The following is a 15,058-nucleotide window of genomic DNA, read 5'->3' as shown; positions in this document are numbered from 1 at the left end:
CTAACAAAACGCGTCTGTTACGATCAGCACAGATGTGGCCGCTAGGTGGCGACAGCGCCACGCGCGGCTTATGGCTTTCCCCAAAATTGGGGCCGAATGGATGTACTTTTAGCTACCTGTAGCAAAGCGACGAAATCGCGGAGTGAGCCACCACCCGCGCGAGCCAATGTTCGATGGTTTGCCGCGCGATATGGAGACGAGGCTGTACGGTTCTGACAAATACGTCGAATTATGTAGGCGCTATGAAAGTTAAATAACAGGGTATCGAATAAAACATGCCATTTATTGTAATCCTTTGTATTATCTAAAAATTACAAATCTTTCATAATTTCAATCATTACATACTAGCTTCATGTGATCAGCACGTTTCCTGTCTAAAAATATCTATCAGATTTACATTTTTACAACATTCACTAACATTAGGCTCCATACAAACTTGTCTTAGTCTAATTAAAATGGAGATTCATTTTTAATATTATTGGATCCTTTTATAAATTTTACCACGAAAAATTCAGCTAGTTAAAAACTTTTTAGAAATACAAGACAGCATGATAAATATGATAATACTTATACTCTGTCAAGCCATTTCCGTCAGTAGAAAAGAGCGGCAAATTTAAAAAGGGTAAGCGCGAAGAAAATGGAAAGATAGAAAAACCCTTAGAAAATTAGAATTTCGCGCCTTTTTCTACTGACAAACTTGTTTGACCGGCTACATTACGATTTTATGTGATAAAATTTAAAAGATTTTTTTAGGATACTCGATTTAATGGTGAAACTAGTCCAGGCTAAGTTCTATGAAGAAAAGGCACATTTGCTATCATAACTTCAAATTATGTATGAAAAAAACGAGTAAGCCAAGATCATACGGAGCACGGTTGAAAACAATTAAAAATAATGCAAAGAATTTACCCGACTGCCAAAAGTGAGGTAAATTGATGGCATTATGTTTTACTACAAAAATATAGTGGAATTGTAAGCAGAACTAGAAGTGCTGAAGTCTAGAGATAGCTTAAAACTAAAAAGGTGTTTCCTGTTTATTTTAAATCTGATTTTTGCAACTTTCGTGATTAGGGGGGTCCATACAGAACGAGCCGCCTTATATAGCAGATGGCGCCATCATAGCTTGCCCTGTCAATCCCTAGAATTGTCAAATTTTTGTTATATTAATGCCCCGGATGCCAGCACTTTAAACCAAATCTGATAGAAAAAGGGGCAAGGTATGATGGCGCCATCTATGCAAACCTTTGAAAATTCTAACCCCATTGCCTCGGACGAGGCACGTCTCCGACGCGGCATTTCCTCGCGAGGCGGGTGGTTCTGTGTGGATCAGTCTGATGACCCATAGATAATAATATATCATTATAGGAAACTAATGGTCATAATTAGTAGACACATCGAAAAAATATTACTTACAAAACTTGAAACAATGCCTCGAAAATTCACAAAAAAATCAACCTATAAAATAAACAAAATTAATTTTAATCGAAGAATCTTCTAAGTTATCGTAAAGGATATCTTCGTTAAAATTAGTTCGATTGAAAATCACCCTAAAGAACATAAGGATAATTGAAAGTAGCAAGTTTAAAAAATAAAATAAAAAATAAACCTTAAGCCAATATTCAGTTCATTGGATTTAGCTTGTAAGATACATACAATTAGTCCAGTCGCCATCAGATATATCGGAGCGGCTTACGTGCTCACAAATATCTGAACACGCCTCTATTGTCAAGGGGTTAGAGTGTTCAGATATTTTTGAGCACTTCGGCCGCTCCGATATATCTGATGGCGACTGTCCATACATTCAAAAGGTATACATTGAAATAATGCACTTAATCTTATAAGAAATGAACATTGCACCTATTGATATAAATATGTTTAGAAATTAAACACAATTATTTGTGAATCCATGACTTTCCCAAGTCGGAACTACTATGGTGCATAAAACCTGTCATTTTAATACATTTTATAAACTACCAATTATTTTTAGGTTACAAAATGTATTCAAATAACATGTTTATCATATGGGGACAAACCATATGTTATCAAGCTTAGAATAAATTTAAAAGTGGAAACATTTGTCTTGGGTGAGACTTGAACTCACGGCCTCTGGATCGATAATTATGATACCATCCTAGTTGGACCAGTTGGACCTAAAGGGTAAGTATATGCCTCGAGCTCGAAGAATAAAACTGAAAACTCAATCACTATTGCAAAATGTCTGCAGCACTATGTATAATTGAGGTTAACGCCATCTAGCGTTATTTAGTCGCATTACTTGAAACCCCTAAGCACATCACTGTTAGTACTCGAGTTATATTAATACCAGTTAGAGCGAAACTCACTAGATGGCATTTAAATCAATAAAGAAAAACTCAATGACATTGAAGTAACAGTTTTTCGATCAGGTCACGTGTCCGTCTTACGTCTTACGGTCACGTGACACCTCTCGCGAGTTTAACATTTTTTCCCCATCACAAAAAGTGCACAGCGCCGCTAAAGAAGTTTTCACTTCTAAAAAATCGGGCCTTTTATGCTACCAGTGCTTGCGAAAGAGACATAGATGTGATACTTACTATACTTAGCACAACTTGACCATCCCATTAACCCGGGGTTAACCCGTTAAACCGTTAACCCAGTGTCAGTTCTAGTAACCATGGTAATAACCGGTTAACCCCGGGTTAGTGGAATGGTGCAAGTGGGCCTTAATGTACAAGTTTGGATTATAACTAGATTAATTAAAACTATGAAAACGTTACTAGATAGGTATATTCACAGAAATTATTGCGGGGTGAACAACAACAGCCTTATTATTAAATAGATACACTATTATCAGTAATAATGAAAGTGTACATCGATGTTAAATATGACGTTATCTATGAAAAGGAACCTCGATTTCGAGGAACTTCAAAGCAATATTTGGGGCATTCTCTATGAAAAGGGACCTTATTATCGACGGCGCTTACGCCATTATTAACGATGCTCCGATATAAATACAATGCCGCGCGACGCTGTGCCGCGTAAGCGCCATCGACAATAAGGTCCCTTTTCATAGATAATGCCCCAAATATTGCTTTGAATTACGTATTGTAAGGACAATATGGTATCATTTGGTATGGTCAAAGAGAATTTGAAATAGAGGCGGATTGTCAAAGTAAATTATGTAACCAGAGTAAATTCACTGCCATCTTTCGACAAAAGATTAAAACTGTTAGAACGCCATTTGACTTTGATCCTTATTCTTTCACTGATATGTGTTAATTTGTTAAATATCCAAAATTAACGCCATCTACTCGACAGTAGGCCAAAGGTATGGTGAAATCTTCTCGAGCGATGGCGCCATTACCTGTGTACCAAATGGCGCTATTATTTACTAGAACTGTCGAATTTATTTAATAGTTCTGCACTACTTTCGCGTAGGTATTAGTTTTTTTACGTTAATACTTTTTATGATTTAGGAGGCAAACGAGCAGGCGGAACGACTGATGGTAAGCAAACCGTCGCCCATGGACACCTGCAAACCAGAGGTTGCAAGTGCGTTGCCGGCCAAGATGGGAGTACAGTATGCAGCAATAGTTGCAGGCGAGGTGTTTAAAATTATCTTGACGCGACTTTATTATTAAATTATGCAACGGGACTTAATCGCGTATCTAAGTTTTAAGATTTACCTCCGACGTTTCGAGGACGGCGTTGTCCCTGTGGTCTCGGAGAAGACTGGCTTAAGTTGACATCAGCATCTTCTAACCGCGCGAGTTTTTCGAACTACCCGCACTTGGTCTTGTTTATCAGCTTGAACGTTTTGCGCACTAGGGATGTCACTCTGTCGACACACAACACTAACGATATTCGATTTATCGAGTGTCGATATTCGTTTACGCTTACATTTACTAATGACTGGATTGTTGTGACTTTATTGTTAAGAGAATAAGAGCGTGTCAAGGTACTTTTGAACACCTCGCCCGCTTAGCAACTTCTGCTGCTGACTGTACAGGTTAAGTTACAAAATCAATGTACAACGTTCATTATTAGATATACCTCGACAATAGTAAGGCAACCATTGGTAGAGATAGTGTGGTGATGTTAGCACAGAATGAACTAAATACTTTCCACTCATAGCTGTTGAAATCATTCAAATTTTAATAACATAACTTTCGTCAGACGGTAGTCGGTCAGTAATAGTCAATTGCAGCTTATTTTTAAAGAAATAAAACCGGCCAAGCGCGAGTCGGACTCGCGCACGAAGGGTTCCCTACCATTACGCATAAAACGGCAAAGCAAAAAATCACGTTTGTTGTATGGGAGCCCCACTTAAATATTTATTTTATTCTGTTTTTAGTATTTGTTGTTATAGCGGCAACAGAAATACATAATCTGTGAAAATTTCAACTGCCTATCTATCACGGTTCATGAGATGCCTGGTGACAGATAGACGGACAGTGGAGTCTTAGTAATAGTCCCGTTTATACCCTTTGGGTACGGAACCCTAAAAAACCGATATACTAGTAGTAGTGTAGCTATGGAAATAATATCTTATACCTTCAAACGAGCAATTTTTTTATATTTATTTATTTATGTATATATTTCGGGGATTTTGATGAAACTTGCTATTATGGGGGTTTTCGGGGGCGAAAAATCGATCTAGCTAGGTCTTATCTCTGGGAAAACGCTCATTTTTGAGTTTTCATGTGGTCTCCCAGATATTTAGTGTTTAAATCTAATTCAATTCGACATCAGCTATGGGTGAAAAGTTAGAAGTTATGGAATAACTAACTTTACGACGCTTTGGCTGCTAGGTAACTTGGGTATTGAAGGGATGTACGTTCTTTCTGTGCTATACATTTAGAAACAAATCTATCGCGATTATCACACTGACGCCTCTCCGGTGTGTGAGCGGGACAGTGCTATGCACGTGTACAGCGATCCCGCTCGCACACCGGTTAGGCGTGCGGGCATCCATGTGACGACCGCCTAACCTAAATGTTGCTCACATACAAACATTTCAACTCATTTTCGCTTAACTTATATAAGATTTTTGTGTTGTGTTGAGAATTGGATTTCTATACAACTGAAAAGTTTTGTTACAGAATTCAAAATATTGTTTTGACATTTGACATTTGTCAAAATATAGTTGATCTACCAATTCTGGCAAGTTAATAGCAGTCACTTTAAGCCATAGACAAACAAATACTAAGACATGTAAAGTTCTTGTAGAATATTGATGCAAATTTTACCGCTGAAGTAGAAGGCGCAGCACGGCCCTGTACACCCAACTGCAAAAGTGCATGGCCACTTCCACATGAATTCATTCATAATGTGTTCATGCAATTTTGCAGTTCGCTGTACACCATATACCATAAGGCCTAAGTTGCCATGGCTGTATTTATTTATCATAATTTTATCTTAGTATTTCTTGTCTATGATTTTTACTGAAATGCAGTTATTTTGAAGTTAAAATAATTATCTATTTTGAATGAGTGAATTACAAACCTTGCTGTGAAGTATAAAATTACAAAAAAAAAGAAGTTTTGATTCCAGTGTGCTAAAAAGGCTTATTTATATTGCTAAATGCACATTAAGAGCATTATACGTGATTTAATTTCAACAGTCAAATACACACTCAAAAACATGATTTGATAAAATGCTTTAGAAAAGCTAGAAAAGCCGAGATTCACTATTACTCGTAGAGTAATTCGCCAGTAACGGCCACCCTAAAGTAAAAATGAATTCTATTCACCTATAAACTGAATTAATTTTATTATAAGGGCGTTTTTTTTTTAAGTTGTCCCCTACACTTTTTTTTTCAAATTTGGGATTTTTTATGTTATTTCTACTCACAATCACGAGCTCTTTCTATCCTAATAGGAGAAAAAAAGTGTCCTAAGGTTTTTATTTTCATTCCGTCACCATTTTTCATAGACTTTGTATGGCGGTCGCGGAATGGAAAGATCGAAAAATGTATGGTAATTTTGGGACACTTTTTTTCTCCTATTAGGATAGAAAGAGCTCGTGATTCTGAGTAGAAATAACATAAAAATCCCAAATTTGAAAATAAAGTGTAAGGGACAACTTAAAAAAAAACGCCCATAAGATGATGATGATGATGTTTTAGTTATTGAAGGTTGGCCAGTTATTGAAAGCTTATACTAAAATAAATTCTGTTTATAGGTGAATAGAATTCATTTTTAGTTTAGGGTGGCCAGTTATTGGCCGGTAATTACCCTATATGGATTTATAGAAAAATAACACAATTTGGTGCCTTATACGTAGCACAGTTTTAACAAAAGTACCCATGGTAGGTCGCTAAGACAAATTTAAGCCAATCACCGCACGCACACATACAAGTTTAAGCCAATCACCGCTCGCCCTAGAGGTATAAATGTGTGCGTTGTGTGGAAATTAGCGTGTTATGAAATTAAAGTTAGGTCTTAGCGTTCCTCTCTGGCTTACAAGTCTGTGTGTGTAAGTATCTTTAATATATTTTATGTCAAATATAATTTCATATATGCCCGAGACCGCATCGGAAGTTTCGAATCATTGACGTTTTATTTTGTTAGTAAACTGCAAACACATGCATAGACTGTTTAATCAGGTGATATTTTCGCCAATATGGATATTCCGCTAATAACAGCTTTTAATAGCTATATCATCAATATTTGATTAATATTGTCAATGTCGAATTAACTAGTTTTTTGTGGTAAGGTCATTGGGACTATTCCGTCCACGAGCGTATATTTCTTTGATTTTTCGTAGGAAAAATAATCCATTATCTTTTGATTGCCGAAACTAAAAGCAATCGCTGCTTTGTCGATGTATTTATAAATTTTGTTCGTTGTTCGAGAAAAACGCTAATGGACGGAATAGTCCCTATGACGGAATTAGCCACATTGACCTAATGAAACCTGACCTTAGTGTGATGACATTTAGATTATCAAAGATTAGCTGATCGTATAAGATGTGTAATGTCAAAAACAAACAAACAAATTCGTGCTTCAAATATGATTTTTCTTAAGAGTTGATAATCTTTATGCAATCAATAAATTTTTAGTTATTTCATATTAACGCTGTCTTATTTGTGGCGTTAGTTATAATCGCGCCACAAGCCTCAATTATCAATTAAAGGTCTTTAATTACCTTAATCTGTTATCTCAACTTATGTAGGGTCAGGTGGCGTAAAAATAGGACTAAGTTTTTAACACTCAAAAACTTATTATACTTCATTCCTATTTCATAAAAAGAAGTGTTGTGTGTGTTCTTTTTAAATGGAATAGGAATGAAAAATAATAATATTTTGAGTTTTAAATCTTAGTCTTATTTTTACCCCACCTCACCTTTGTAAGAAAGAGATATCCTCCTAAGGCCCAAGGTCCTACCTATAGTACTGCTTCAGTTCGATGTAATTTAGACCATGTTCGATAGAAACAGAGTTGCTTTTGCTTTGTTTCGTTCAATTTTAAAACAATGCAAAATCAACTCTATTTCCTATAGTTTAGGTTCAAATTTCAGTGGATTTTGGATGTTTCGTTTGTTTGGCTGGGCCTTAGGAAGATAAATAAACCATGAATTAACTAATTGAGGCTTCTAAAGCTTTATGAATAGGTTTAGTAACTAACTTACAGTCTTCAACACTGTTGTTTGATAGGGTCTAAACGTTGGGGATACAAAACTGCCGGGGTCCCAGGGTCTGCAGGCGGGGACAGGTGCGGAGGCTGTCGTTAGCCTTCCCGCTTGATGCTGGGCATCTGTGGCGGCGGCTCGGCTAGACCTTTCACCTGTAAATGTCCATTGATTAGGATATAGCAATATATACTTGGTCAACCAGATCCTGACAGTAGAAAAAGGTGGCAAATTTGAAAAATGTAGGCGCGAAGGGATATCGTCCCATAGAAAATTTGAATTTCGCGCCTTTTTTTACTGACAAGATTTGGTTGACCAGCTATACATAAATGCCCATTCATTTGGATATAGGAAAGATCTGAAAACTAGGTATGTATGTTTTTGGAAAAAAAAAAAAAAAAGAATTATATTATTATTGTATTTTATAAATATGTGGTAGTTTATATATATTTTATTTATTTATGTAATTTATAAGTATAGTTTGCTTTTTTAACTCACTCAATATATTATCTCTCTCTACACCAATTGAAGGTAAGTATCTCTGTTTGGCCCTATGGTTGACTGGTAGAGAATGCCATTTGGCATTAAGTCCGCCATTTGTACATTGTTGTATATATTTTGTGCAATAAAGTTTAAATAAATAAATAAAATTGGTACGGAACAATCGGTGGGAGAGTCCAACTCGCACTTGTCTGGTTTTTTTATACCATGTCAAGCCATATGTTCACTTCATGTTAACGTTTAACAATCCAGTTACTACGAAACATATAGTACGATATATGGTTTTCTCATGTAATACCAACAGTTTTCTCTCAAAATTTCTTTCTTCTATAACACATTCATTGCCACCCAGGCAAACATCCAAAACATCCGCGCCAGGCCACAAAAATTTCGTCATATAAAGGTGTAGTACCACGATCCCGACTATCGGGTCGTCCGGCCTGGCAACGAAATCATGAAATACCCGATAGTAGGGTTTTCGGCACTGAATGTGAGAATGTGTTAATAAAATTTGCGCGAGGAAATTTCCACGCGAATCAGCTCGGTGGAGACGTGCCTCGCCCGAGGCAATGCGTGATCCATAATTTTTTGCTATTGTCAAAGGACAAATCAGTAAACCACATGACGTTTCTATCAGAAATATAAAAGGTGTAGTGATGGTAATACCTTGAGGCGGGCGGCGTTCTTCAGGAAAGCTGGCAGCTGTTTTTGCGACACGTTCACTTCCCCCGCGTACATGAACTCCAGGATGGCTTGCAGGTGCAGGTACGACACATCCTTCAGGATTATTATAAAAGGTGTAGTGATGGTCATACCTTGAGGCGGGCGGCAGTCTTCAGGAAGGCTGGCAGCTGTTCTTGCGACACGTTCACTTCCCCCGCGTACATGAACTCGAGGATGGCTTGCAGGTGCAGGTACGACACGTCCTTCAGGATTATTATAAAAGGTGTAGTGATGGTCATACCTTGAGGCGGGCGGCAGTCTTCAGGAAGGCTGGCAGCTGTTCTTGCGACACGTTCACTTCCCCCGCGTACATGAACTCGAGGATGGCTTGCAGGTGCAGGTACGACATGTCCTTCAGGATTATTATAAAAGGTGTAGTGATGGTCATACCTTGAGGCGGGCGGCAGTCTTCAGGAAGGCTGGCAGCTGTTCTTGCGACACGTTCACTTCCCCCGCGTACATGAACTCGAGGATGGCTTGCAGGTGCAGGTACGACACGTCCTTCAGGATTATTATAAAAGGTGTAGTGATGGTCATACCTTGAGGCGGGCGGCAGTCTTCAGGAAGGCTGGTAGCTGTTCTTGCGACACGTTCACTTCCCCCGCGTACATGAACTCCAGGATGGCTTGCAGGTGCAGGTACGACACATCCTTCAGGATTATTATAAAAGGTGTAGTGATGGTCATACCTTGAGGCGGGCGGCAGTCTTCAGGAAGGCTGGCAGCTGTTCTTGCGACACGTTCACTTCCCCCGCGTACATGAACTCGAGGATGGCTTGCAGGTGCAGGTACGACACGTCCTTCAGGATTATTATAAAAGGTGTAGTGATGGTCATACCTTGAGGCGGGCGGCAGTCTTCAGGAAGGCTGGCAGCTGTTCTTGCGACACGTTCACTTCCCCCGCGTACATGAACTCGAGGATGGCTTGCAGGTGCAGGTACGACACGTCCTTCAGGATTATTATAAAAGGTGTAGTGATGGTCATACCTTGAGGCGGGCGGCAGTCTTCAGGAAGGCTGGCAGCTGTTCTTGCGACACGTTCACTTCCCCCGCGTACATGAACTCGAGGATGGCTTGCAGGTGCAGGTACGACATGTCCTTCAGGATTATTATAAAAGGTGTAGTGATGGTCATACCTTGAGGCGGGCGGCAGTCTTCAGGAAGGCTGGCAGCTGTTCTTGCGACACGTTCACTTCCCCCGCGTACATGAACTCGAGGATGGCTTGCAGGTGCAGGTACGACACGTCCTTCAGGATTATTATAAAAGGTGTAGTGATGGTCATACCTTGAGGCGGGCGGCAGTCTTCAGGAAGGCTGGCAGCTGTTCTTGCGACACGTTCACTTCCCCCGCGTACATGAACTCCAGGATGGCTTGCAGGTGCAGGTACGACACATCCTTCAGGATTATTATAAAAGGTGTAGTGATGGTCATACCTTGAGGCGGGCGGCAGTCTTCAGGAAGGCTGGCAGCTGTTCTTGAGACACGTTCACTTCTCCTGCGTACATGAACTCCAGGATGGCTTGCAGGTGCAGGTACGACACGTCCTTCAGGATTATTATAAAAGGTGTAGTGATGGTCATACCTTGAGGCGGGCGGCAGTCTTCAGGAAGGCTGGCAGCTGTTCTTGAGACACGTTCACTTCTCCTGCGTACATGAACTCCAGGATGGCTTGCAGGTGCAGGTACGACACGTCCTTCAGGATTATTATGGGGTGCTTCGAGGGGTTTTCCTGTAAGCATACACATCATATCAAAAACTACTTCATAAGAAGCGCAGGGCCCTGGTGCAGTGTTATAAGGATCCTACAGCAGTGATATTAGGGATATTTATCTATCTAATACCTTTAAACGAGCAATTCTTGCATATTTATTTATTTATGTTTTCATATATATATTTCAGTGATCTCGGAAACGGCTCTAACGATTTCGATGACATTTGGTATATGGGGGTTTTCGGGAGCGAAAAAGGTCTTATCTCTGGGAAAACGCTAATTTTTGAGATTTTATATGTTTTCCGAGCAAAGCTTGGTCTCCCGGATATTACAATATTATGCAACTATTGTTTATTTTTTTAATTCTTACTACTAGGCACAGATCTACAAACCAATATTTACTTTGATTTTATTTCAAATTTTAGGTGTTTACCACTCTCTCAGAAAAAATATTGTGTGCAACGGTACGTAATTAGGTCTTAAAATACTCGGGCCTGTCTTTACAAAACTCAACTTTTGTTTTGTAACTTTGAACCTTGAATTTTAAGAACCCTTATTATGTACCTGTTACACAAAATACTATTATTTATTTCCAGTTGTTAAAACAAACGGGAAATGTAACAACAAATTTCTGAGTAAATATTAGATAGATAAACAAATGGCCCCAATAGGTTGTTAATGAGGTGATCTATAGTACTTAAAAAAAAATTGAGCCTATGTACGTCCCACTGCTGGGCACAGGCCTCCTCTCATGCGCGAGAGGGCTTGGGCTATAGTCCCCACGCTAGCCCAATGCGGATTGGGGACTTCACATACACCTTTGAATTTCTTCACAGATGTATGCAGGTTTCCTCACGATGTTTTCCTTCACCGAAAAGCCAGTGGTAAATATCGAATGATGAATGATATTCCAAAGAACTAATTGGTACGAGCCAGGATTTGAACCCGCGACCTCACTCCGCGACCGCGACTCAGGGAATGGGTCAAAGATTTTCACGTTTCATGATATGCCTGATCTTACGATCGGCCGCCGACATCAATATAGGCTTTAAGCAAAGCAAAAGTTCACAACTTTGTCTGCGTTAAAGTAAATCATTCCACCCAATTTTCATTTCTTTGGATGATAATCATCCCCTAAAAGTGCTTTTGTATGTCCGGCCTTTCATCTCTACAGGTAGCGTTTCTCAACTGATTCTTGTGAAATTATGAATTTTGACGTGATAACGTCTTATAAATCGATGAACACGAAATGCACGAAAAAATGTCACGTTGTGGACAGATCTCCATGGTAATGTTGTGGACAGATCTCCATGGTAACATCTAAAAGTATGCAAAGTTTCATCAATGTTTTCATTATGACGTTATCACGCAAAATTATCGTCCGTAAACCGACTTTACAGACAACCATTTTTTTTTGCTTATCTAGTTTAATAGTTTTTGGTAAAACCATAGAGGTTCACAATGTCTGTGGCTCAGAGCCACTAGTATATTTAGAAGATTGTACACCACTCACCTCTAGTAAGCTTTTAAAGTATGGACTACACGCTGAGAGCACCATTTTGTGCGCTTTGCATGTTTGACCTTCACAAGCTAGTGTCACCTGAAATGTAACAAATAAGGAACATGATTCAAGTTCATTTAAGCCATACATATTATGTGCAATTAGGCCAAATAGTTTCAGTTATGCCATATACAATTGTAGAATTTTAAAAGTATGACACCTGACTCTTCAAATGGCAGTCCCTATGGGAGTTCCTACTAGTCTCTTTTTGGTGGGTTTTATAAAAAAAAATGATTGTGTTTCAGTCCGGTGAAGGAAAACATCAAGGAGAAACCAGACTAATCCCAATAAGGCCTAGTTTACCCTCTGGGTTGAAAGGTCAGATGGCAGTCGCTTTCGTAAAAGCTAGTGCCTATGCCAATTCTTGGGATTCATTGCCAAGCGGGCCCCAGGCTCCTATGAGCCGTGGCAAAATGCCGGGACAACATGAGGAAGATGAATCATAATAAAAATAACTAACAAGATATATACAGTGGTATTACTAAAAGAAATTAAAAACAAGCTTAAATCTAAAATAGGCCCTTGAGGCATTGTACCAAGGATGCTGGCGACATTTCCTCGCTGTATCGCAATGCTGATACATTGTGCGAGGTAGCCACCAGCTCAAAGTAACTCGGCACCTCTGTATGGCCTAAATCTGCATTACTTACAAGAAAACATATTTCGGTGTCAAATACTTGAGTTTTAATCATGTAATGCAGGCTAAAAGAATAGCACTGAGAATCATAAACAATACGTAGTTTGAGTGAATGTCATAACTTTGTTGTCTAAATGATCTTATCCTGACCTTTGACTCTAGTTTTAAGCACTAATATTCTAGTGTGTACATATTAATCTTACAATAACAATAAACATTGATTTTGTCATTCTTTGTGATGTTTTAGTAAATAAACAATAACAATATGATGATTTTTAATATGGAGAGCATATCGAAATAAGCATAATCGAAATTTTGAAGCTTTCAAGAATAAAAGTGTGTTAGGTTAAAATGCCATATTTGTTTGTTTGTAATCAAAACAGCCATGGAGCTGACCATAACTTTGTTTACTCACGTCGGTGAAGCTTTTCTCGTCCCTTAAATGCCTGAACGAAGTCACCATATTCGTTTGAAAATCATTCCATTTCAGGAAAAACTGTTGATCGCCCATTTTGGATATAATATTCTAAATACCTGTAATGTAAACAATGTTTAGAAACACTATAAATCGTAAATATTAAGAGACTATACATGAAATAAAGAAGATATAGGGTTATTATTGTTAATACGATAGTGTTTGATGTTCATAGTTTGTAATTGTTTCGGCAAAGGCCACCGAAAGAAATAGTGTACCTACGTCACTATGTGAAATGCTTACTGCATAGAAAACAAGCTTACCTATTATTTATTACAACTATAGCCCTCACACGAACTATCTCTATCCGTTCTACAAGGGCACAGTGTAATGTTTCGCAACTGTCTTTAAAAAGTTAAGCAATTGAAACTCAAAATGAAGACGCCGTGTCGCATAAATTAGCGACTTCTTTCTATTTCTTAAAAATTCCTTCACTCACATATGGGGTGACCAGCGCAAAACTATTTTTTACCATTATTTGCTAACTATTTATTTATTTAATCGTATGGCTACCAAAAATTGGTCACTTACTAACAAAATATTTGTGGAATTATAGACTGCACAGGAGCTCCGCAATCACAAGTCGATAAATTTATCTAGCCACACTTAAACATGTAGTCCCCGCAGAGTCCATTTTCTGTTCTAAGCCTGTTCAACTGGCACTGGCACTAATCCCGTCTGGAGGCTGAGAAGCCGAACGGCTTCTGCTTGGGGTCATAAGTTGCAACGTATGTATTAAAAGTTTCGTAAACTTTTTCTAAGTAGCAATGTTTACCCCATTTTATTGAATATTTTTTTACACCGGCATCACAGACCGTTGATTGGCTAGAATCGGCACAAGTGGGCTTCCGATGCATTCATAAATTTATTGCATTGCAATTTATTTTTGTGTATTTGTCACTAATATTACGCATAATTAATTGTAATACGTATAAATGTAAGTATATTGTAAAATAATTATGATAAAGTATTTTGCAATAATTTAATTAATTATAATTTTTTTTTTATATGGTAACATTTTTGCTGCCATCTAGTAACGAGTAGTCATGATAAAGTTTACTGCTACTTGCCACTAGATGGCACTAAATTTAATAGTTTAATTTTGTGAAACATTTAGCCCTTCGTACGCTTAAACCTTAAACACGGATCCGTGCGTGAGAATTTAAATCTATTGTTTTAAATGTCAAGGTCACTTTTTCAATGATCAAATTTGACAGGCCGCATACGAGGGGTTAGATTTTATAAAATTAACTGTTTTCATAGAGAAAAAAATACATAGAGTGCTCACTCCATACATCAGTTTTAGTACCAAAAAGACTATTAGCATCTAGCATCGAGTAGCGGAACTATCAGTACTGCTACTTGACAATAGATGTAGCACCAACCGGAAAATCTTATGCTGTTGAGATAAGACTTTCCGGTCGGTGCTACATCTATTGTCAAGTAGCAGTACTGATAGTTCCGCTACTCGATGCTAGATGTCGACACCGAAATTAATAGTCTGAACTGATGTATGGAGTGAGCACTCTTGTCTTACTATATTTCTCTATGCTGTTTTACACTTATGTTGGGTAAAGGAGTTTTGTTTTTAATTGTTCTTGGAAAAACCTTAAAAAATATAATATTGAGAGTAGTTGTAACAGCATTAAATGTTGAATTGAATGCTAATGCATATTACCCTAAATTTGTATCTAGGTATGTACTATGTTGTAGTCTGCTAAAGCATATTTCGTAGGTATCATTGCTGAGTTTCGACAAACTTTAAGAAAGTCGCAGGTTTTAAGAGCAAAAACAGACTCCAAAAAGGATGAAATAAAATATTATCCTTTTTGAAGTCTG

At 38.2% G+C, this 15,058-nt stretch overlaps 2 protein-coding genes across 2 annotated transcripts in view; both read right to left on the bottom strand.

The window, feature by feature from the left end:
* The window catches only part of LOC134658185 (disintegrin and metalloproteinase domain-containing protein 10-like), a 392,100-nt gene that overhangs the window by 39,368 nt on the left and 337,674 nt on the right, over positions 1-15,058 (bottom strand). The window lies entirely within an intron of this gene.
* LOC134657888 (longitudinals lacking protein-like) lies at positions 7,604-13,670 on the bottom strand. The gene is made up of 5 exons (XM_063513466.1): positions 13,483-13,670; positions 13,160-13,278; positions 12,060-12,146; positions 10,418-10,564; positions 7,604-7,766 (listed from the first exon to the last, which is right to left on the bottom strand). The coding sequence occupies exons 2-5, from the start codon at positions 13,253-13,255 to the stop codon at positions 7,710-7,712; spliced, it is 387 nt and encodes a 128-aa protein (XP_063369536.1). The 5' UTR covers positions 13,256-13,278; positions 13,483-13,670; the 3' UTR covers positions 7,604-7,709.

The sequence above is a fragment of the Cydia amplana genome, chromosome 21 (assembly GCF_948474715.1).
Source record: "Cydia amplana chromosome 21, ilCydAmpl1.1, whole genome shotgun sequence".
Taxonomy (NCBI): Eukaryota; Metazoa; Arthropoda; class Insecta; order Lepidoptera; family Tortricidae; genus Cydia; species Cydia amplana.
Note: the sequence above shows the minus strand (reverse complement) of the source record. Positions and strands in the feature narration are given on the sequence as shown.